Genomic DNA, 21798 nt, shown 5'->3' on the forward strand with positions numbered 1-21798 from the left:
CAAGAGGGCCATATCCCTGAGTGGGAGCGTACATTACAAAGTCAGTGCTCTTGCGCAAATTCAAGCGGCCAGTGTAGATAGCTGGCAAATTTTTGTGCAAAAGCAAGTGCTTTTGCGCAAAATCTTTCCAGTCTAGACGCACCCATGTAGTACAGATGTTCTGGAGCTGTGGAGCATGGAAGGCTGGGCCAGTCAGATAGTTGGCAGGAGACTATGCAGGATTGCGTCTGAAGCAATGTTCCCTATAAGCTGAGGCTTGGGCCACCACCCAAGAGAAATTTCAGTGCCACCCAGCTGATTAGCAGAGTGCCCACAGCTGGCAGAATGTGTGTCTACTGGTGATGCACATCCACACATGCGTCAGTGCACATAACAAAATAAATATGCACATGGATGGAAAAAATTAGAACCTCAACTTTGATTCGCTGAAATATCATCAAACCCAAGACGTTTCTATGAGACATGTTGGGTTATACAGATTGGCATTTTCTGACAAAACTTTGTTTCATCAGAAAATTTGTGACCATTTCTACTGAAGATCCCATTCACTAGATCCTGGCTTGAATTACTGCCTACAGATGTTCTACTGGCTTCAGTCTAGTTGATTTTTACCTTAAATTTCTTTCCTAATGGTTAACTCAGTAGGGGTGCTACATAGGTGTTTGTGTCCCAAGGGCATATTTGAGGGAGGGAGAAGTTATGGGGCAGCAGTAGCCCAGCTGGGCACTTTTTAATGCTGCCCCTACTGCACCAGTTTGTGCTGGAACTGCTTTCTGCAGCTGCTCATGGATTAAAATGAGATTTTATACTACTGGGGAACCATGTGTAACTTGGATTTGTTTACAGGTGGTGGAAATAAATGTCAGTGTCCCAAAATATTTTATGTGTACATGTTGTTGGAGCCCATTTAAATGAGTAAGGATTTACTGAGAGACAGTATAGTTTTGGTGATGTAAATAAAATTAGAAGGCTCTTACAAGAGACAGTATAATGGCCCATGGCTCTAAAACACAGCCCCACATGATTCATGGGAGCAGCCGCACTCCAGCCCTCCACATAGAAACCTGCTGACTGCTGCTTACCTGGGACCCATGAAATTCAGCTCCAGTCTGAATCTCTGCTCCTGAGGTCTGATTGGCAGAGTCCCAGAGAATCTAATTGGCTTGCTGGGCCTCTTTAAGCCAGCAGCTAGACATGGAAGCTATCTAAATAAGTGGGTTCTATCATCTTCTGAGCTGTGTGCTTCCTACTCCTACTCACCCAGCTTAATTTCCTGGCATCTGTCTCGTCTGTCTGAACTTCAATTCATCTCCTTCTTCTGACATACTGATATTAGATGCAGCACACTCTTGACTCCTGTCTCTTGACTGCAGACTCTGGCTCCAGCTGCTGGATCTCCAACTGCTGCCCATTACCCAGCTATGATAGATTTAAAGTTTAGTAGGGGGCAGTTCTGAGTGGGTCATTTATATATAAATGAGTGTCAACATGTCATGTAGGCTCATTATTAATATTAATAAATATTTGATTTCCTATTTTCCTTCAAGTATGTTTGATTTGTACAAGCATGTGTTGCACTAGAGGGTAGACTGATCTCTTCCAGAGATGTAATTTGGGATTCTAAAAATAAGATCATAGGTGCTATTGTATTAAGATACATTTTCATACAAGAGGTTATAACATGAATGTTTGGTAGATAGGCCAGAAATATACCAAAAGGCAATCACGGGATCTGCATAAATGTCTGTGTGCCACCATCTTCATTTGGCCACACACATACACAAACAAACAAAAATTCCTGTATAGCTGAAGGAGACAGGCCACTGGTTGAAAGCACATTAATCCTACCTTAAGCCACCCCGAGAATGGAGCAGAAGCCACCTGAACTTTGGCTAGCATCCTGGTAAACATTTAAACAAATTAAAGGGCTGATTCACATGCCAGTGAAGCCAATGGGAGTTTTCACGGTGACATCATTGAGCTTTGAATCAGTGTCTATCTGCTGAGGAGAGCATAAGAAGGTATACATTGCACCAATTTCTGTTCAGTCTTTTAGTGGCCCTCTATATAAACTTCTGTAATCAGAGCAAGATTTATGCAGCACTCCAGATACAAAACCACAAATTCCCAAGAATTGATTTGTTCCTTTTGGATCAATATGAGTTTCATACTGACTCCAACAGCAGTAAATCCAGCTCCTGCTCTCCACTGCTTTTTATTTTCCTGTTTTGTCTTTGACTTTTCTTTTTGGGGCCATAAAGCAGCATTGATTTTAATGGAAAATATTTTTATTAGAGTAACATACACACTAAAATGCAGTAGATATAACAGTTTCCACAGTCTTCTTGCTAATGCTGCAGAGTTGTTACCGTTGCTAGAGCTGCTGATTTTGGAGCTTGGATGTAGGCTGCACTAGCAGAGAGTACAGTGTGTTGATTAAACAGACCTCAATTTTATCCATAAAGAAAGACCACAGGCTCAATTTAGTGGCCAAGGTACTTGGCCACATTTGTTATTAGTAAAGCAAGGTACTAGTGCTCTGTCCATCACATCAGGGGGTCACTCATCTATGTATTCCTGTGACAAGGTAGAGGCTGAGTCAACATAACAATATGGTATCCCCTAGGTCAGTGGCTCTCAAGTTTCCAAACAATAGTTGGCCTTTCAGAGTTCTCATCTGTCTTGTGTCCACAAGTTTCACTTAACTTTATAACTTTTGTTTACAAAACAGACATAAAAAAAACAAAATTGACACAATACACTATTACTGAAAAATTGCTTACTTTCTCATTTTTACCATATAATTATAAAATAAATTAATACATTTCAGTATATGGTTTATAGAGCATATGAACAAATAATTTTCTCTATGACATTTTAGTTTATACTAACTTCACTAGTGTTTTTATGTAACCTGTTGTAAAATTAGGCAAATATCTAAATGACTTGATGTATCCCCTGGAAGATTTCTGTGTACCACCAGCGGAACATGTGCCTCTGGTTGAGAACCAGTGCCTAAGGCAAATACAAAGATGCCCCTCCTATGAATTCTAGAGGATCTAGGGGCTATAGTGGACCACAAGCTAAATATGAGTCAACAGTGTGACATTTGCAAAAAAACCAACATGTTCTGGGATGCATTAACAGGAGCGTTGAGAGCAAGACACGAGAAGTCATTCTTCTGCTCTACTCTGCGCTGATTAGGCCTCAGCTGGAGTATTATGTCTGGTCCTGGGCACCTCATTTCAAGAAAGATGTGGGGAAATTGGAAAAGGTCCAGAGAAGAGCAACAAAAATTATTAAAGGTCTAGAAAACATGACCTATGAGGAAAGGCTGAAGGAATTGGACTTGTTTAGTTTGGGAAAGAGAAGACTGAGAGGAGACATAATAGTGGTTTTCAGGTATCTAAAAGGGTGTCACAGGGAGAAGGGAGAAAAATTGTTCTTCTTGGCATTTGATGATAGGACAAGAAGCAATGGGCTTAAACTGCAGCAAAGGAGGCTTAGGTTGGACCTTAGAAGAAACTTCCTGCCTGTCAGAGTGGTTAAACACTGGAATAAATTGCCTAAGGAGGTTGTGGAATCTCCTTCACTGGAGATATTTAAGAGAAGGTTAGACAGACATCTGTCAGGGATTATATAGACTATGCTTGGTCCTGCCACGAGGGCAGGGCACTGGACTTGATGATCTCTCAAGTCCCTTCTAGTTCTAGTATTCTGTAATTTTCCTTTTATACATTGCTACAAATTACTTATTCAACTACAGTAGGGCTATCAACTGCAATTGATTAATTGCAGTTAACTCATGTAATTAACTCAAATTAATTGTGGTTAATTTTAATAAAATACCAATTAAAATTATTTAATATTTTTTGATATTTCACACATTTTCAATATTGATTTCAATTGAAACACAGAATACAAAGTATACAGTGCTCACTTAATGTTATTACTTTTGACTACAAGTAAATGCACTGTAAAATGATAAACATAAATAACTGTATTTTTCACTTCACCTCATTCAAATACTGTAGTGCAATCTCTTTATCTTGAAAGTATAACTTGCAAATGTACACTTTTCTGGTTACATAACTGCACTCAAAAACAAAACAATGTAAAACTTTAGAGCCTACTCGTCAACTCAGCCCTAATTCTTGTTCTGCCAATCATTAAGGGCAAATACATTTGTTTATATTGATGTGTGAAATTTCTACCTGCTTCTTATTTGCAGGGTCACCAGAAAGTGAGAACAGGCATTCACACGGCCCTTTTGTAGTCAGCGTTGCAAGGTACTTAGTGCCAGATATGCTAAACATATGTATGTTTCTTCATACTTCAGCCACCATTCCAGAGGACATACTTCCATGTTGATGATACCTATTAAAAATGTTTAAATGGAATTTGTGACTGAATTCCTTTGGAAAGAATTGTGTGTCTCCTGCTCTATTTTACATTCATTCTGCCATATATTTTATGCCATAGCAGTCTCGGATGTTGACCTAGCACAGAGGTGGTCAACCCATTCTGGGCAAAGAGCCAAGAAAGCAGTGGATCCAGTGTGAAGAGCTGGGGCAAAATTGTCGAGCAAAAAAAAAAAAAAGCTCTAAAAGGCTCTGCCCCTTTAAGAAACCACAGTTAAGCATGTTTTGATGCTTTTTGGCCACAGCAGGCTCCCACCACTTGCCGCCATCTTTATTTCTGCAGCTTTCATGGCCACGCCGGAAGAGCTGGGAGGAGAGGGCCGTTTTTGCAGGGGTGGGGGCGGCTTTTGAGCCATGGGGGGCTTGGTGAGCTGCACCTGGGGGGGAGGGGGAAGAGCTGTATGTGGCTCACGAGCCTTGGGTTGGCCACCACTGACCTAGCACATGTTTGCTTTAAGAGTGCTTTCATAGAAGATTTGGCAAAATGCAAATAAAGTATTGTGATAGAGTCAGTTTAGAGGGCTAGATTAGAAGTGGAGAGAAGCAGCTCTAAAAAGCAGAAAACCCTCTCCTAATTAGCCAGGTCCTACTTCAGGGCAGCCAAGACCAGCTAACCAATAGTTATCATGGGCGGAGTGAGAACAGCCGAGATAGGGGAGCTATAAATCAATTAAGGGCCAACTGATTTCACATCAAGTGGCCATGGGGCCCTTCAAAAAGCCTTCCCTACTGGAGAGAAGGGGAGGAGAGTAGGAAAGGAGGTTGGAATGAGGTGGAGATTATACCAGAGAAGGAGAGAATCAGAAAAACTGAGAGAGAACATCAGCATTGCCAGAGACAGCAGGGATGGTGAGGGACTCCAACAGGGAGGGTTTGGGCTCCCTTTGCCAAGTAGCCTGCGAGCTCAGATGGTAGCTGGGAAAGACTGGTTACCCAGCCCAGGCTGACCAGCGTGCATCTGCCCCAATGCCCTTTATAGGCACGGGACAGAATCCCAAACCATGCCAAGGGCAAGTGGGACCCATGCTGCAGAACCTAGACTGTGAGATTGTGGACTGAACAGGAGTCTGGGACCGAGGAGTAGGACTGACCATGCCACAATATCAATGTGAGATTTCTAAAAATAGATGCAGCACTTGACTCAGGGTTTAAGAATCTGAAGTGCCGTTCAAAATCTGAGAGGGAGGTGGTGTGGAGCATGCTTTCAGAAGTCTTAGAATACTCTAATGCAGAAACTACAGAAGCTGAATCACAAAAAAAAACCCACCCCCCAAAATCCCCACAATCCTCAACCTTCTGTTGGTGGCATCTGACTCAGCTGATGAAAATGAGTATGGGTCAGTCCATACTGCTTTGGATCATTATGGAGCAGAACCCATCATTGGCATGGATGCATGTTCTCTGGAGCTGTGATTGAAGCATGAAAGGGCATATGAATCTTTACTGTATCTGGCACATAAATATCTTACAGTTCCAGCTACAATACCGCCATATGAATGCCTGTTCTTACTTTTAGGTGTCATTATAAAGAAGAAGCAGGCAGCATTATTTCCTATAAAATGTAACCAGACGTATTTGTCTGAGTAATTGGCTAAACGAGAAATAGGACTGAATGGTTTTGAAAGCTCTAAACTTTTACATTGTTTTACTTTTGACCTAAGTTATTTTTATACATAAATCTTCATGATAAAGAGACTGCACTACAGTACTTGTATTAGGTGAATTGAAACATACAATTTTTTACAGTGCAAATATTTGGAATCAAAATAAATATCAAGTGAGCACTATACACTTTGTATTTTGTTTTAATTGAAATCAATATATCTGAAAATGTAGAAAACATCCAAAAATATTTAAAATAAATGGTATTGTGTTATTATTTAAGAGTGTGATAATCACCATTTTTTTTTAATCTCGTGATTAATCTCAATTAATTTTTTTAATTACTTGATGGCCTACAATCCAGATGATGTTAGTTACTACGCTTACACTATATACCTACTAATTTGTACAAAACCTCCTCATCTGTTATCCTATTGTCCCATCACTATCTTTAGGAGGTCTGAGTGTGTTCTTGTACCATCTCATAGGAATGGGTTTATGTAGTCACTTCAGAGATCTGTGAGTATTTGTATAATCCTTTCGGGTCATGAATGTGCTTACTTGGTTAGCTGACACCTAGGCTATGTCTAGACTGCAAGCATCTTTCGAAAAAGAGCGTCTAGACTGCAAGCGGAACTTTCGAAAAAGCAAGCCGCTTTTTCGAAAGAAAGCAGCGAGTGAGTCTGGATGCTCTCTTTCTAAAAAGCCCTGTTGGCATTCAAGAACGCCTTTTTTCAAAAGAGCACTTTCGAAAAAAGGCGTTCTTCCCCGTGAAATGAGGTTTACCGCCGTCGAAAGAAAAGCCACGTTCTTTCGATTTAATTTCGAAAGAACGCGGCTGTAGTCTAGACGCAGGTGAAGTTTTTTCGAAAAAAGGCTACTTTTTTCGAAAAAACCCCTGAGTCTGGACACAGCCCCAGTGTGTTACTATTGTGCAAAGACCTACTCTGTATCTTAGTCTGAGTTACACCCAGCCTATACATCTAATTCCACTTTTAAAAGTCATGTAAGCACTTGAAAGCTTACAGTTTATGGGAAGTCAATGGAACTTTAGCTCGTAAGTCACTTATTGATCCCTACATGCATGTTAATTACTTTTTGAGGTAGTTTTAAGTTTGCTTACTGTGGCTGAGGTGATTACCGTGCATCAGGTGAGTTCATTATTGTTTTTACACTCCTTAGTGCCCAAATCCGTTTTTATGAAAGCAGTGTTCTCTGTGGCTGATACCAGGCAATGTCTCTTGTTGCCTTCCATTTTCCTTCCATTTTCCTTTCATTTTTCCTTGGTATTCCCATCTCTTCTATTCTTTTTATAGTGTGTTGATGGATTTTTTAAAGGAGCCATTATTGGTTGGTTGTGGACTGTGCAATATATTCTCATTCTGCCTTGGTTAAACCATCAAGAACAATTGAAGTAAGGCAGTATGCAAAATGAGGCTTTCACACAAAGTCCTAATGGTATTTGATATATTTGTCCCTCCCCTCCCTCCACCCCAGTATGGTCTTTTGAGCAATCTGACTAGTCCTCCTTAACTTGCTCACAGACAGGGCAGTTCTTGAACATTCATCTTTAAGTGTAGCGCACTGCTTCAGTGTCTTGGCTGTGTTCATGGAGTCAGCCTGATGCCAGAGTGTTGTCTATTTGCTCTCCTGATCCTTTGTGCCTCCCATTCCTTGTCTTTTCTCTCTTCTTGATATCAGTCCTTGTTTCCTCTACTGGCTGTAGCTGTGTGTGCCTGCTGACAGGGCAGCACTGGAAGCTATGTGGGGATGTGGTCAAGCTGCTAGGCTGTAAACAGGAGAGGATCTCTTTCCTCTAATGCCTATGCTCACTATGAGGTTCAGAGACCCCACTACAGTCCTATTATCTGAGGCAACTAACTCAAGAAAACAAAGGAAAATGAGATGACAGTCCATGACGGCAGGGAACTGGACTTGATGATCTCTCAAGATCTCTTCAGGTTCTACTATTCTGTGATTCTATGCAACAGCCAGTGGCATTGGAAAGAACAATATATATAATCAGAATACTAAAAGCCATTGAACAAAATAGAAACAACTTCATACCAGAGAGTGCTACCACATCCACTAGCATCTCTAGTTCCAGCACCCTAGCAGCAATTTAACAATGCTGTCCTCAGTCCAAAGTAAGATTTTTTTATAGCTGTAACATACTTTCATTGGATAGGAGAAGATGGATGGATGTAGGATTATCAGTGCAAATGTGGCCTTAACTTTAAAAGATTTTATGGATTTATATTGTCACTGTTTTGACTAGCTTCTTAAACACATTACACAAACAAGGAAAACTTCAAAATTCACATGATGGCTCCCTAGTTAAGGCTAAGTTCCATTTCATAATTAATGCATGGATTCAGGCTTTTTGTAATGTCGGGGAAATATAACATATTCTCTCCAAACGAGCCACACTTGCTCTGTGAGTACTGAATACATTTTCTGAGAACTTACAAGTAAATCTCTTAATAGTTTTGAGTTAAAATTAATTAAAAGTTGGTCCTTTTAAGAAATGTAATACCTATGGCTTTCATTCCTGTGTCCCAAACTATTGTAATAATGGAATAACTCACTCTTCAAACTTCCTGTATCGTTAACATTACTTCAAAAGTTTTGCATACCCTATATTGGAAGAAATTAGTATTTATGCCAAGTTATTAAAAACTGTTGTAGCCAATTGTTATGAGGTACAATTGATATATAATCTTTAGATCGGGCCAATTCAATGGCCATTGCAATATCAGAGTTAAGTCAATCAAGTCATTCCTCCTCTTCTATTGCCAATTTGTATGCAAAAATTCTCTTGGTTATAAATAGACCATGGGAACCTGACTGGAATATGTTTCAAGAGTAGAGCTTTGTTGGAATCAGATTTTCCACCCCCGAGGGGAAAATATATTTCTTCCCCCAAAATATAATTTCAAAAAAGTGACATTTTTGAAAAATTCTGATTTGGAAGAACTAAAACAGAATTTTTCAAAAAAAAAAAATCATGTTAAGTCTCTGACTTCCACCACTTGCCCAGGAGCCACCAACTTCCCCACCAGGAGGTGGCCACCTGGGAACCAGATCAGCTCAGAGAGCTGGCCAGCCAGGAAGCTTCATGATTACGCACTGGGTGCTTTGTATTGCTCAGCCTCTGATGATGTAAAGCATCTGTAAACCTAGTTTATCTGATCAGTGCACTCAGTTTAGTGCTACTGTAGTGCCCTGAAGAAAAGCCCCGAGATTTCTCTTTCCCCAAGTCTTGGAGAAATGAGGTCAAGGGCCCTGGGAGCTGCCTCTGTCACAGGTTTGGGAGAGGACACTGAATTTCTTCAGCTGTAGGAGGAGCAGAGGTGTGCAATGGAGCAAGTTGCAGATGTGTGGTGGAGTAGCACAATGTCTGTTGCATTGGGGGGCATAATTAATTAATAAATTGAGGGCTGGGGAGTCACAGAATTGTGAGACTGTAGGGTGCATAATTTAATTAAGTAACAGCTGTGAGGCACACTCAGATAATTAATTGGTATTTTGAGATTCTGGGAGTAGCACATCATGTACCTAACTTGTGTAACCTGATGTGAGCTGAGGTCCTACAGCTGGGCAAACAAAATTGCCTTGGTCACTTTCAGCTGGTGAGAGTTGGCAGCACTGTAATAGTCCAAACAGGCATAAAATCCAACTCCAATATTCTTCCTACGCCTGGTCATTAACCTCATTTAGGAATTGTCCATGTTTCTATTTCTTGCTTTAACATTTCCATCTCATCTTTAAGTATCCCCAGAGCTGCCTTCAGATCTTTTTTGGAGCATTTTTCATAAGTATTGTGTTCTGAATAAGCAGTATGCCACACATTTATATCCTGATAATTTGCTCTTCTGCTTTTAGTCTGTTCTCTATATAAGGATGTTACAGATGGGGAAAAAAAAGAATATTTGAAAGAATCTCTTTCTTTTCCAGATTTTATAGAACTCTGTTACATGTAAGGATTGTAGGATTCTTTCATATATTTCTAAAAGACTTGGGCATCTCTTTTGGCTCCATTACATGCTTTGCATCTCTAATATTCCACATATTTATGAGGCGGCAAGGAAATATGAAAATTACTATTTGAAGGGAACTGAAATGATTACAGGAAGACATCCAGCAGCAATAAAGAATGAGACTCTTCAGGAACTTTCACAGATTTTATGCTAGACAAAGGAGACTTTTCTTCACAATACAAACATTCAAGATTCCTTTATTCATCCATAATGAGTTCCTCTTCTGCACAGAGAAGAAATTGTCACACGTGTTGTTATATATGTCTGAAAAATAAAATATGGTGGATATCTTTGTTCTGTGTTTTCTGAAGTTAAAGAAAGATTACCAGTCTCTGGCTTTCATGAATGCAATGTTTTAAAAAGTAGATTTCAATATTAATTAATTATTTTTAAAAGAATCCCCGTGAAATTTGTTTTCTATGCAACAAAGTTTACCAGTGCTTTATGTTTTTCAAAAAACACGAGTATAGTTAAGTTTCTGTTCTAGTTTATCACAACATGAACATTTGCAACATTGTGAATTTTTGGCATCTGAGTGACAGGCTTATGATTTTCTGGTTATAGTCTTTCTCCAATTACTGTTTCTAATTTGAATGATTCTTTATCAATTGATAAGACTTTAATGTCAATGTTGAAGCAACAGGTGACATTCTCCTCTGATGCTATGTCCTTAATTGAAATCAAGTGTGCCTTAGCCAAGAAAAAATAATATAATGACAATGATAATATAGCTGTTTCACACTAGCAATGCATGTTTGTGCATATGAACACTATTGGTTTATTTCCCCTCTTCTCAGACTGAGGTTAAAAGCTGCCCTAAAGTACAGAGGGTTTCTTATGGAATTACTCCACTTCCGTCAATTATGTTTAATCTCCCTCTTTTAGATACCAAGTACTTTTTTGTTCTTCCACTCCTAATTAAATTGGTTTGGGCTTTTTAATTTGTAAAATGCTGTCTTTGTGTACATACATTTGGAAACACAAAAGAAATATGCACTGTTAGTAAATAAGTTATTTAAAATATTTTTGCAATCTTTAATTATGCAGTAAATTCATTATGTAGACACTTAAACAAGGAGAAGTTTTGTTTCTAATGATTGTTATAAGAGTTTTGACCAGTCAGCTACTCAATCTCTGTTGACTTCTGTATTGTCATTGTAGGCTTATGATGAGGAGATGTATGGCAGTAAATATCAATGGATCATTCCTGGGTGGTATGAAAGTTCATGGTGGGAATCTTGGATAAATTCTTCACACTGTCTCAGCAAAAACCTTCTTACTGCCATGGAAGGTTACATTGGAGTGGATTTTGAACCTCTCAGTTCAAAAGTGATACGAACAATATCAGGACGGGTTAGTATCTTTCTTTCAACTACTTTGTACCATTCAATGATTAATCAGTAACTGTCAATTATTTAAAATTTGATAACTACAGAAAGAGGGTTGCTGTTTTTAGTGATCGTGATGGAGAGGGACTAATAATTGCCAGTACAAATAGGCTTTTAGCACCAGTCTCTGGTAGCTCTACATGTTCCCTAGATTTCCCCATGTTTTACCACTCATTCCCATTCCCAGTTTCTCTTGTCACCAATTTATGTCTCTCTTCCCAGATTTAGGTTTTCCCTGTATGGTCTACTTCCTCTCTACTTTGTCCTTTCACTTTTCTGTCACTTTCCCAGGTCTTGCTCTGCCTCTTCCATGACTCATTTTATTTCCACCTTCCCCCGCCCCACCTACCGAGGTGGACCTGAAGGCAATTGTACTAGGGGCCCAAATGAGGAGGAAATTGCTGCTGGCATAGCCAAGAGGCAGTTAGCCTTCCACCAAAGGCAGAGGGAGCATTCCTGCTATTGTCTAGCCTTTCTCAGAAGGTGATGCTGAGTTTAGAGCACACTGATATTATTGCAGGTAACTACAAAGCACAGAGGGCAACCAGATGCTATAATTTTGGTGCCCCCTACAGCAATGGACCCTAGGAAGCACCTATTATTAGACCCAGAGCTAAAGCTGCCACTGGTAATTGCAAGGAACTTCTAAACACTCCTTTAATCTAAGGTTCTCATGTTTTTCCATGAACCACATTTTGACATCAGTTCTTACTGGAAAAATGTTAAGTACTGTACTTTTACACTCTGCTTAAACAATGCCAGTTTATTTCTTTTTTAATTTTCATCCTCATTATTTATTTATTTGCGCTTATCTAGCCACTGATACAATTATCCACCTCCTCCAATATGCTATTTTAAAACACTTAAAATATCATTTCTTCTCTTCTGCAGGGTGATATACAGATACAATCCCATTCCCTGTTGTCTTTGTTCTTAGATTGTTCCCACAGTTAGATACACATACATGCCGTAAGGCAGTAAAGAACAAGTCTTGTACAAAATACCCCAATTACAGTGCATATTACTAGTTACTGTGTGGGCAGACAGATCATTAGAAACCTTTTTGGCCATCTAGTTCCTTAGCTGTATACATTATTTATAGTTGGTAAAGCCTGATCCTGCAAATTGTTAACCTCACTAGCTCTCTGTGACTCACAGGATTGGATGAGCCCTAGATTTTATATAGATAAATATGCAGTATGCCAGCTTATTGCATAATCACATGTATGATTTTAGAAGATTCTTTGTCTTTTTTAATTGCTCTGTATAACTCTTTGAATGTGTTGTGTATATTTGTGCCTGTATAGAATATAATGCATGAAGTCCCAGCTTATAAGTAAATATGCCTTATTCTCCAGTGCTTTGCCATCATGTAGTCATTCACACATGTGCAGATTTTATGCAATAGGGAATTCATTGCAACAAGCCATTTCTGAGGTCTAGAGCTGAGCAAAATTGTAAAACCAACCAAACAACAACCTAGACACTTTTGTGATTTAAAAAATTAACTTACCTTAGGAAAAAATTGTAAGGTTATGAAACCTCATGTTAGACTTCTGGACATACCTTGTCTTCTGCATGACAAATATCAGGAAGAAATCTTCCCCTGTGGTAGTTCTGTGGCTCACCAGCCTGAAACCCAGGATTCTGGGTGTATTGGAATGGAAGACTCATAGATGAAAGTAAAATTAAATGAGTGCTTCTTACCTACACAGCCTGTGCACTACATATTTATCTCTTTCTAGGCTCTTCCTCTTTACCTCCCACCATCACTCTTGAAATTAGTAAGAATGCCTTATCTCTGCACTCTTTCCTAGATCTTGCTTTAAAAGTATACTAATGGGATACTTGAAAAAAAATTAAGATTCAGGGCCCCAAAATGTGAAGTCTTGATTGTTGTCATGAAAATATATTTCCTTCTCCACAGACTCCACAGCAGTATGAAAAGGAATATAATGATAAACGAGGAGATGGACAGTCCAGTAAATTTCATGGCTATGCCTATGATGGAATATGGGTGATTGCTAAAACACTGCAGCGGGCAATGAAATATCTCAACACTACAAACAAACACCAAAAAATTGAGGATTTTAACTACACAAACCACAAGCTTGGCAAAATTTTTCTGGATGCTATGAATGAAACCAACTTCTTTGGTGTAACGGTAAGTCCTAATCTGCTCTTATTCAATATATATTTTGTGTCAGTATCTAAAGTATTTACATTACATTCAATGGTTTGAAAGATAAAAGCAGGTGTTTATGTGCAATTATTGTACTTTGGGAAGTTTCTGCTTTCTCATATTGAATGGAAAGGAAAACTTGGGCTGCATCCTCTCTGTACCAGTTTAGCAGAGCACTGAAGCATGTGATTTGTTGAACTGGGGATTGGGACACTGTTGCAGTTTTGTGCTGTATTGCTGTTACATGCAGGCTGTAGAGTGGACCCTCTGGCCCCAGGAGAACCACTTCAAAGAAAGACAAATTCTCAGCCACTGAAAATCTGATTAATGTTGTATAATCTATGTTTGCTATGTAATTAGGGAAGCATTCAAATGTTTCTGGTTTTGTGAGTGTTTTCTTACAGAAAAATGGTCTTGTGTGTTAGCATAGTACAGTTTGACTCATATATGATTCCTCTGTTTACCTCTGTAGTAAAAGGTGAAATAGAAGTTGATAAAGAGCAGATAGGTGTGTCTGGAAAATTCAAAACATACACATTTCAGCATGTTAGGATATGTATCATGAGGTGTTAATGGAAGCAGCAAGAACTTAAGTCCAAATCTTGCAAGCTGTTTCACTTGTAAGTAATGGTACCCTAGCACTGAATAGATAGTAGCTTATTGATTTGTCTGTATTGGAACAGTGTATGTAGTGTGTGTCTTGGGGAAAATGGGGAAACAACAAGAGAAGTATTCAGCATCAGATGCATCTCTAAATCTGCGTGCAGAGTTACTAACAAACTCTAACTTTCGTGTCTTGTCTTGTAAAATAATGAAACAATTATTAAAAGATGCCACAGGACTCCTCATCGCTTTTGCAGATTCAGACTAACACGGCTACCCCTCTGATAATTATTAAAAGAGAAATTCCTGAACTTCTAGAGAATAACGAAACCATTAATCTGAAAAATTAATCCCATACGGAGTTTATGTTTATTTTAGAATTACAAATGAACAGGTGTAATGGGCAAAATCCTCAATACCTGCCATACCCCTTATGGCTTCTTGGTCCTTGGTCTGCTAGACACCAATATAGTCTTAAGTGTCCCCAAAGGTGTGTAAATTGTATGAGCTGTAGTAGACCCTAGAAGGCCATTTTAGTAGCTCAAGATTGATGAAATGCAGGTGTGTTCTTGTAACTCTCTCTTTTCCCTACTCCATGCTTTACACTGGGATACCTGGGAGGTGGAGTGTGAGGAGGCAGAAGACAGTGGGTTAATGCTAACTACACCAATCCTTCACCACCCAGAGATTTCCCCAGCTAGCCATTTCAACCATCTTTAAGTATGCTTTACGTTATTGGAGCAGCACAAAGCATCTTTTGGGGGTGGGAGGGACCAAAGATGTAGCCCAATAGATCTACAGCCAAATTCTGTTCTCAGTTATACCCCTTGAAATCTGTCTATTTCAGTGAAGCAGCTTAAGGCTTACAGCAATATAAATCCCATCAGTATATGGACCTTAAGTTATCAGAGGTCATTTGACCGCATGTGTTGTAAATTGTCAGATGTATATTGAAATTGCAGCTCCTTTTAGAGTCCCTACAGAGCAGGACTCTCCCAGTAGGATCTCTGGGAGACACTCGGCCCACCACTACACTCATCTGGGCAAGCAGCATGCTTGCCAGTTACCACTGAGCATGCTAAGTGGGTAGATATGGAATGAGGACTTTTAGGGCAACATGGGCTCTTGGTGCTGCATAGAGGTAGCAGTTCCTGCACTTATCTAAACACAGAGACTTCAAGTTTCACATGTCATTGAACAGAACTCATAGAAGTGAGGAGGCTCCTTGGGTGGACCATTCACCAGTACAGCTGAGTAACAACCTCTCATAGTCTGGGCACAAGGTAATTCTGATCACATTAGTTATTAATCTGTCACTTGAATTCAAAACAGATTGAAGTAACATAACATAAACAAAGGGCAATAGAAGATATTCGTACATCACAGAAGCCTAGACACAAGAACCTAGATGGGAATTTTAGTTGTCAGAAAAGGCCAGAGCTCAGAGTTTTTACAGCTGAAGAAGGAGCTTGATGTGGCCGTGGCTTAAGATGCATAGTGCACATTGTTATTGATTCTTGTGATTTTTACCGTAAATATCACAATATTTGATGTTTCACTTAAAGCTCCAGCTTCTATAGGCAGGTGAATATATGAGATCACATAAGAACAGCCATACTAGATCAGGCCAATAGTCCATCTAGCCTAGTGTCAAGTCTTTTGTCAGTGGCTAATGCCTGATGTTTTACTGGGAATGAACAGAATGGGACAATTATCTAGCTATCCATCTACGATTATTCAGTCCTAGCATCTGGCAGTCAGAGGCTAGAGACACCCAGAGCATGGGGTTGCGTCCCTAACTGTCTTGGCTAATAGCCACTGATGAATCTATCCTCCATGAACTTTTCTAAACCTTTTTTGAACCCAGTTATACTTAAATTATCTCAATTTTCATTTAAAATATAGCTACGTTTCTAGTGCTCATGGAAGAAAAAACTTATGAACATGATCCCTAAAGGCTCAAAAGCCGGAAGATGAATACAAAGGACTCAAAATGTATTATATATGAAAATATCATGATATTTTTGAGACATGATTTTTAAATGCATGGGGTTGGCAATACTGAGATCAGGAAAGAGATTAGAGTCAAAGGCAATAGTCAGGTATTTGAAGTGCATGGTGATGAGATCAGCAGTATCAGAGCTGGCTGGATTTCATGGGTCAGGTAAGGAGTTTGATTTTAGATATGTTAATTTTAAACTACTGATGAGACATCCAGGAAGATGTGTCAGAGAGACAAATCAACATATAGGATACCCAGAGATGTTTCAATTCTATAAACCTATGATAAAAAACATAACATTTCTAGGAATTGAGCACTTTCTCAGTACTTTAGGAGCAGATCAGGGACCGTCCTATCATCAAGGGAATAGACTTTGAGTCTGCATGTTCAATGGTCCCACCTTTTTCAGTGGGTGGAGCTCTGACATCTCCCCCCAAAACACCTGGGGGTATAGCTATGATGGCATATCAGGGGTTCTACATTGCAACAGGTGTAGTAGTCCTGTTATGTCTGGTTGCCTTGCACCTCCGCAGAGCAACAGGGTGGCCAGGAGTGCGACTGTGTTCACTGCATTTTCCCTCCTGAGGTGCTCCAGAGGTAGTACCCCTTGCTATGGGTTAGATGACAAAGTGAATATCAGGCCCGCCCTCCCTCTGTTCCATTTCCACCTCTTGTTTAATCTTGATTGCCCATCATGATAAAAATAATTTCATTACCACAGTCAAAGGAAGGTATTTAATCTGAGATGAAGAAGCATGACATGTTAATTTTTAAACTATTCTCAGAAGAGACATGGAAAAGTGAAAACTCCTCTATAAACTACATTCCCTTGGGAGGGAAGTAGGACAATGTTTCATCATCAATCATGTTGAGCATTTTTGTTGTTTTTATTTTGTCTTTTACCCCTGTGATTAATGTTGTTGTTTTTATAATATTTCATAGTGTGTTAAATTATTGTTCAATGTGGTAAGTACCTTGGTTGGGGCAATTGGTGAAGTTTTATCATTATTATTGTTATTTATTCTTCTTAAAACAGCACCTATCCCTGTAAGGTGATGCCAACTAAGGTACTTTTCAGTCTGATATTTTGATCAGTAACCGTAATGTTATATTTTGCTACAAATAAATCATAAATTTTGGCTTAGTCCGGTTTTTTCATCAGTAGTACAGAAAGATTCCACTATAGTAACAATCATGGCATTCTAGACCCTGAAATGGAAGAAGATAACTTGATCTATTTATTAAATATAGAGCTAATGGTATCCCATTATACTATCTGAGCAATGTCAGGCTTTGTCTACACAAGCACTTTTGTCAGCAAAACTTTTTGTTCAACAGTGATGTTGAAAAAACTCTGGCCAGCATAAGTTTCATCAACAAAAGTAGCCGTGTGGATAGGGCTGGTATGCCAGTGGAAGATGTTCTCCTGCCGACATAGCTACTGCCCCTTGTTGGAGGTGGTTTAATTATACCGGGAGAAGAGCTCTCTCCTACCAGCATAGAACCCTACGCAAGAGACTTTACAGTAGCACAGCTGCAGTGGTAGAACTGTGCCACGGTCAAGTCTGTAGCACAACCATGGCTTTAGTTCATGAGTGACAGCAAAAGAGGGACACAATAGAAGGGGCCTTGCAAAAAGGTCAAAACCATGAACTATGGTTCTTGTTTCCTCTCTGCAACATAAACTCTGAGTTTAAAATGTCCTTCCCACAGGTGATCTGGTTCTCTACACTGGAAAAACAAAACCTTGCTAGCAATTTGTGGATTATTTGGGTTATTTTCCTGCTTTAAGTTTATACTTGGCAATACAAAGTGGAAGACCACGAGAGAAACAGTTACAGCTCTCCGCATCTTTGCCTGAGTCAACCTGCGCACAGTTTAGAAAATGCACAATGGCCCATAAGGGCCTTTGCCACTGAGCAAAGCCAAAGCGTGCCATTCTTTGCCCATTCCTCCTTCTCTCTGTCATTTTAAAGCTGATTGAAAATTTCTTGACAATTCCCTTCTCCCTCCAGAAGAAATTGCTATTTCATCAGGAAGTTTATGTGTGTGCGCGTGCAGGCCAGAGAGAGAGACTGAGTTTTTAATCTGTTAGCGAGGGCTCTAATTTCATCTTTGAGGTGGGACATGGCTTTCCATTTGCCCAATCTGTGCCCTCATCATTGGGCTATTTTTCTCTTTCTGGCTTTCTTACATGTTTTTTAAAGGACTCAGTTTCATTCCGATGCAGAATTAAAACACATTTTGAAATCTCAAACTTTTCCACGAAACAGAATTGTTGTTTTCCAGTCAGCTCTAACTATGAGCTGCTCGGTACAGTGGAGGAGGCTGGCACAGGGGTGGGTGACCTAGCCATGGCAGTTCTACACCTGCAAAGATTTTCTGTAGTTGAGTCTTTGTTCTTTATACAACAATTGTAATATAAAAGAACCCATGGGCGTAGTTGGGTCTAAAAATCTGTTTTCTCTACCTAATATACAAAATGTGAGGCCTATCCATGTATACACCCTGTTTTGTCAGGATTCTGGTGATTTTTGAAACACAGGACAGTGAGTGCTATCAGAGGGTTCACAAAGTATTTAAAGCAATGCTACCCCATTCAAATTCTTTCCCTTTGTGCCCCACATAAATGTAGTGAAGTGAGACAAAGAGTCTGACTTTTCATTTTTGGCCAACTTTCTGTTATTGAAGTTATAGTTGATATTCTTATGAATATGTGTGACAAGCATGCCATACCGCATGGAACAAAGGATTGCATTTGGAATTTGAAAAACTTGTGTTCCTACTGCAAATGTAAATGCAAAGTAGGGTTGCCAAGTGTTCGGTTTTGAACCAGATAGTCTGGTATTTGAGCTTTCTGTTCAGGAAACAAATTGAGAAAATATAAATGAAAAAATATAAATGTCCAGTATTTTCTAAATAAGATGTAATGTAGATTGTAATGTAATGTCAGGCATGTCCATTATTTTTGTGGAAACCGTCTGCCAACCCTAATGCAAAATAGTAATATGTGCACATACCAGCATGAATGTTTTGTAGTAAACGTAATTATAAATCTGTGCAGGTCCAACTTACATTGGTGAAAGTAGATTAGGCAGTCTGTTCTATTCACGCTGTTATATATTCTTGATCTCTGTAGTATCTGAATTGCTTCCAGTAGTGTGCTAACCAACATGACTTAACATCTGTCCTTGCTTTCTGCCTCTTCCCAGGGGAAAATCATGTAGGGAATTATTGTAATGTAATATATTTTATACAAACAACAATGTGTGTTTATATAGCAAATTACTGAAGAAGTGCACATTGCACTATGAATAACATGTGCTGGGGTCTACGGTGGTTTTTAATTTCTATTCTGATTCATTCCAAAATCTTTGCTTGGCCCCTGCAAAAAATTTGTCACCTGCACAGACAAATCTTATCCTTGCAGTGGGCAGTTCCATTTTGCCAAAAGAACAAAGCTCTCAAAGGTAGTCCTAATCTTTGACCTTCAGATGTCCTAGAGCAAGATCTTTGAGTGTCTTCTAGACAAGATCCAAGATCTTAATTTGACATATTATTCAGTAGGGAGCCATATGTATGTATGTAAGCCAGAGATGTACTTTATCCTCTTGAAAGTGCTTTAGCTCTCTTTTCTTATATTTCCCAAATAGACATTTGTCTTCCGGTTGAATTGATATTGGAACTGTCTTATTGTCACAGGTAGATAACTCCTGTAAATGAAGACAGTCTAAGGCCTCTGTGCCAGAACATGTGGCCAATTAAGAAGATAGGGCAGCATCTGGGAACTATAAAAGACCAGGGAGAATCTTTGGAGAGTTTCAGACGGAGAGAGAAAGCCTGACTCATTTATTGGGAGCAGTGAAGGACTAGGGAGAATTTCTAGCTCCAAGGGTTGCAAGGCACTGATTGGAGGGTTTAGCAGGGGCTGAGATCCCAGCTATGTAGCCTGTACACAGAGAAGAACAAACAAACAATCAAACTACCCACGGACAAACACATCCCTCACCAAGTTTTTCTCCCTCCAAGCACAGACGCTGCAGCTAAAACTACTCTTTCAGAAAGTCTCCTGTGGACTACTTCTCCTTCTGGCCCTCAAGTTTGCCTAGCAAGTGACTCTTCCTCCCCTCCCCCCATGCCCTGCAGACTCCACTGCCCTGCTGGCCCCGCTATCTGGCTCCATTCTGAACAACCGGCAATCTCTGCTGCTGGGGCTCTCTAATCCCACAACATCCATGGCCCTTCTGAACCACAGTCCCATACCACAGAGGTTCAACCTTTACCTTTAAAAATTTGGGCATAAATCCTTCAGCCTAATCCTGCATTCAGATCTACTAGCGTAACATCAACAGCACTCAGTGTTGTCATAATATCCACCTTCAAGAACATCTTGTAGGATTAAGAACTTAATTGTTATGGTGATCTAATACATTTCTGTTTTTTTTTTCTTTTTGGGAGGCATTGCAATACCAAGAATGCAAGCTTTATTTGTTTTTCTTAAGAAAAATTCATGCAGCAGTGCAAGGTAAATTATAACAAAATGAAAATAACATGCATACAGTCTAGAATGCACTGTTCTGCTGCTGAATGTTCCCCTTTACCTCTTCTCATTCAATAAAATTCCTCCCAAGGCCTATAAGAATCAGAAATTGAAAGACAAAAAGCCTCAATGCCAGTAAAAAGTAGGAAATACCACGATAAAATAATCTAATTATTAAGTAATCCTATGTGTCTGAAAATATGTGATGAATTATGGCAGATGAAGTGTATAGGCCATAGCTTTAAAATGCCAATGGCACAAAAACCATTTGCCAGCAGTACAATCAATTCTATGCTTTCTTACATGCCATTGCAGTAATAAGTAGGAATAAGAGATCCTCCGGAAAAGGGCTTTATTCCGGAGGATCGGGCCAGTCTAGACGCTTTTTTCCGGCTTTTCCCCAAGCCGGAAAAAAAGCGGCGAACATGTTTATTTAAATCCCGCGGGGGATATTTAAATCCCCCGCAGATTTCCCTATTCCCACTTTCAAAATTAGCATGCCCCTTCCGAAGAAGGGGCCAGTGTAGACGTAGCTCTTGAGTTAGTTTGCCCCATTACACTTACTGTAACTCAAGAAGACTAGAACAATATTGAAATCACATCCTGTGAAACAGATACATGCCAAAGAAGAATATGTATTCCTCCTACTAAATTAATTTGGCAATGCCTTCTTTGAAGAAGCACACCTGCCTAATTCCACCTGCCCAACTCCTTGAAAAATGCTATAGTTTATCCAAAACCTTAAACATCTATCACTTGATTCTGAAGACCTATTCAAAAGGAGGCCCTGACTATGACTTTTGGATTGCAACATTTCCATCTGTTGTTACATTGTCCAAAATTTAACTTCCTTATCAGTCATAAGCACCTGATTGCATTTCTTAGATAAAGTCAGGCATATATATCCATATTAGTTGTATGTTTGGGCATTAATCATACCACTTTTTACATTCTGTGGTTATTGCTATTTAATATGTTATAATATGAAATACCAGAAATCAATAGGTCTTGCTAATGCCA

At 39.4% G+C, this 21798-nt stretch overlaps 1 protein-coding gene across 1 annotated transcript in view; it reads left to right on the forward strand.

The window, feature by feature from the left end:
- The window catches only part of GABBR2 (gamma-aminobutyric acid type B receptor subunit 2), an 862687-nt gene that overhangs the window by 419025 nt on the left and 421864 nt on the right, over positions 1 to 21798 (forward strand). Inside the window, exons 6-7 of the mRNA XM_075921529.2 lie at positions 11225 to 11416; positions 13379 to 13615. Coding sequence (XP_075777644.2) covers positions 11225 to 11416; positions 13379 to 13615 — 429 coding nt within the window. The remainder of the gene's footprint in view (positions 1 to 11224; positions 11417 to 13378; positions 13616 to 21798) is intronic.

Source organism: Pelodiscus sinensis, chromosome 2 (genome assembly GCF_052426305.1).
Source record: "Pelodiscus sinensis isolate ZL-2025 chromosome 2, ASM5242630v1, whole genome shotgun sequence".
Classification (NCBI taxonomy): domain Eukaryota; kingdom Metazoa; phylum Chordata; order Testudines; family Trionychidae; genus Pelodiscus; species Pelodiscus sinensis.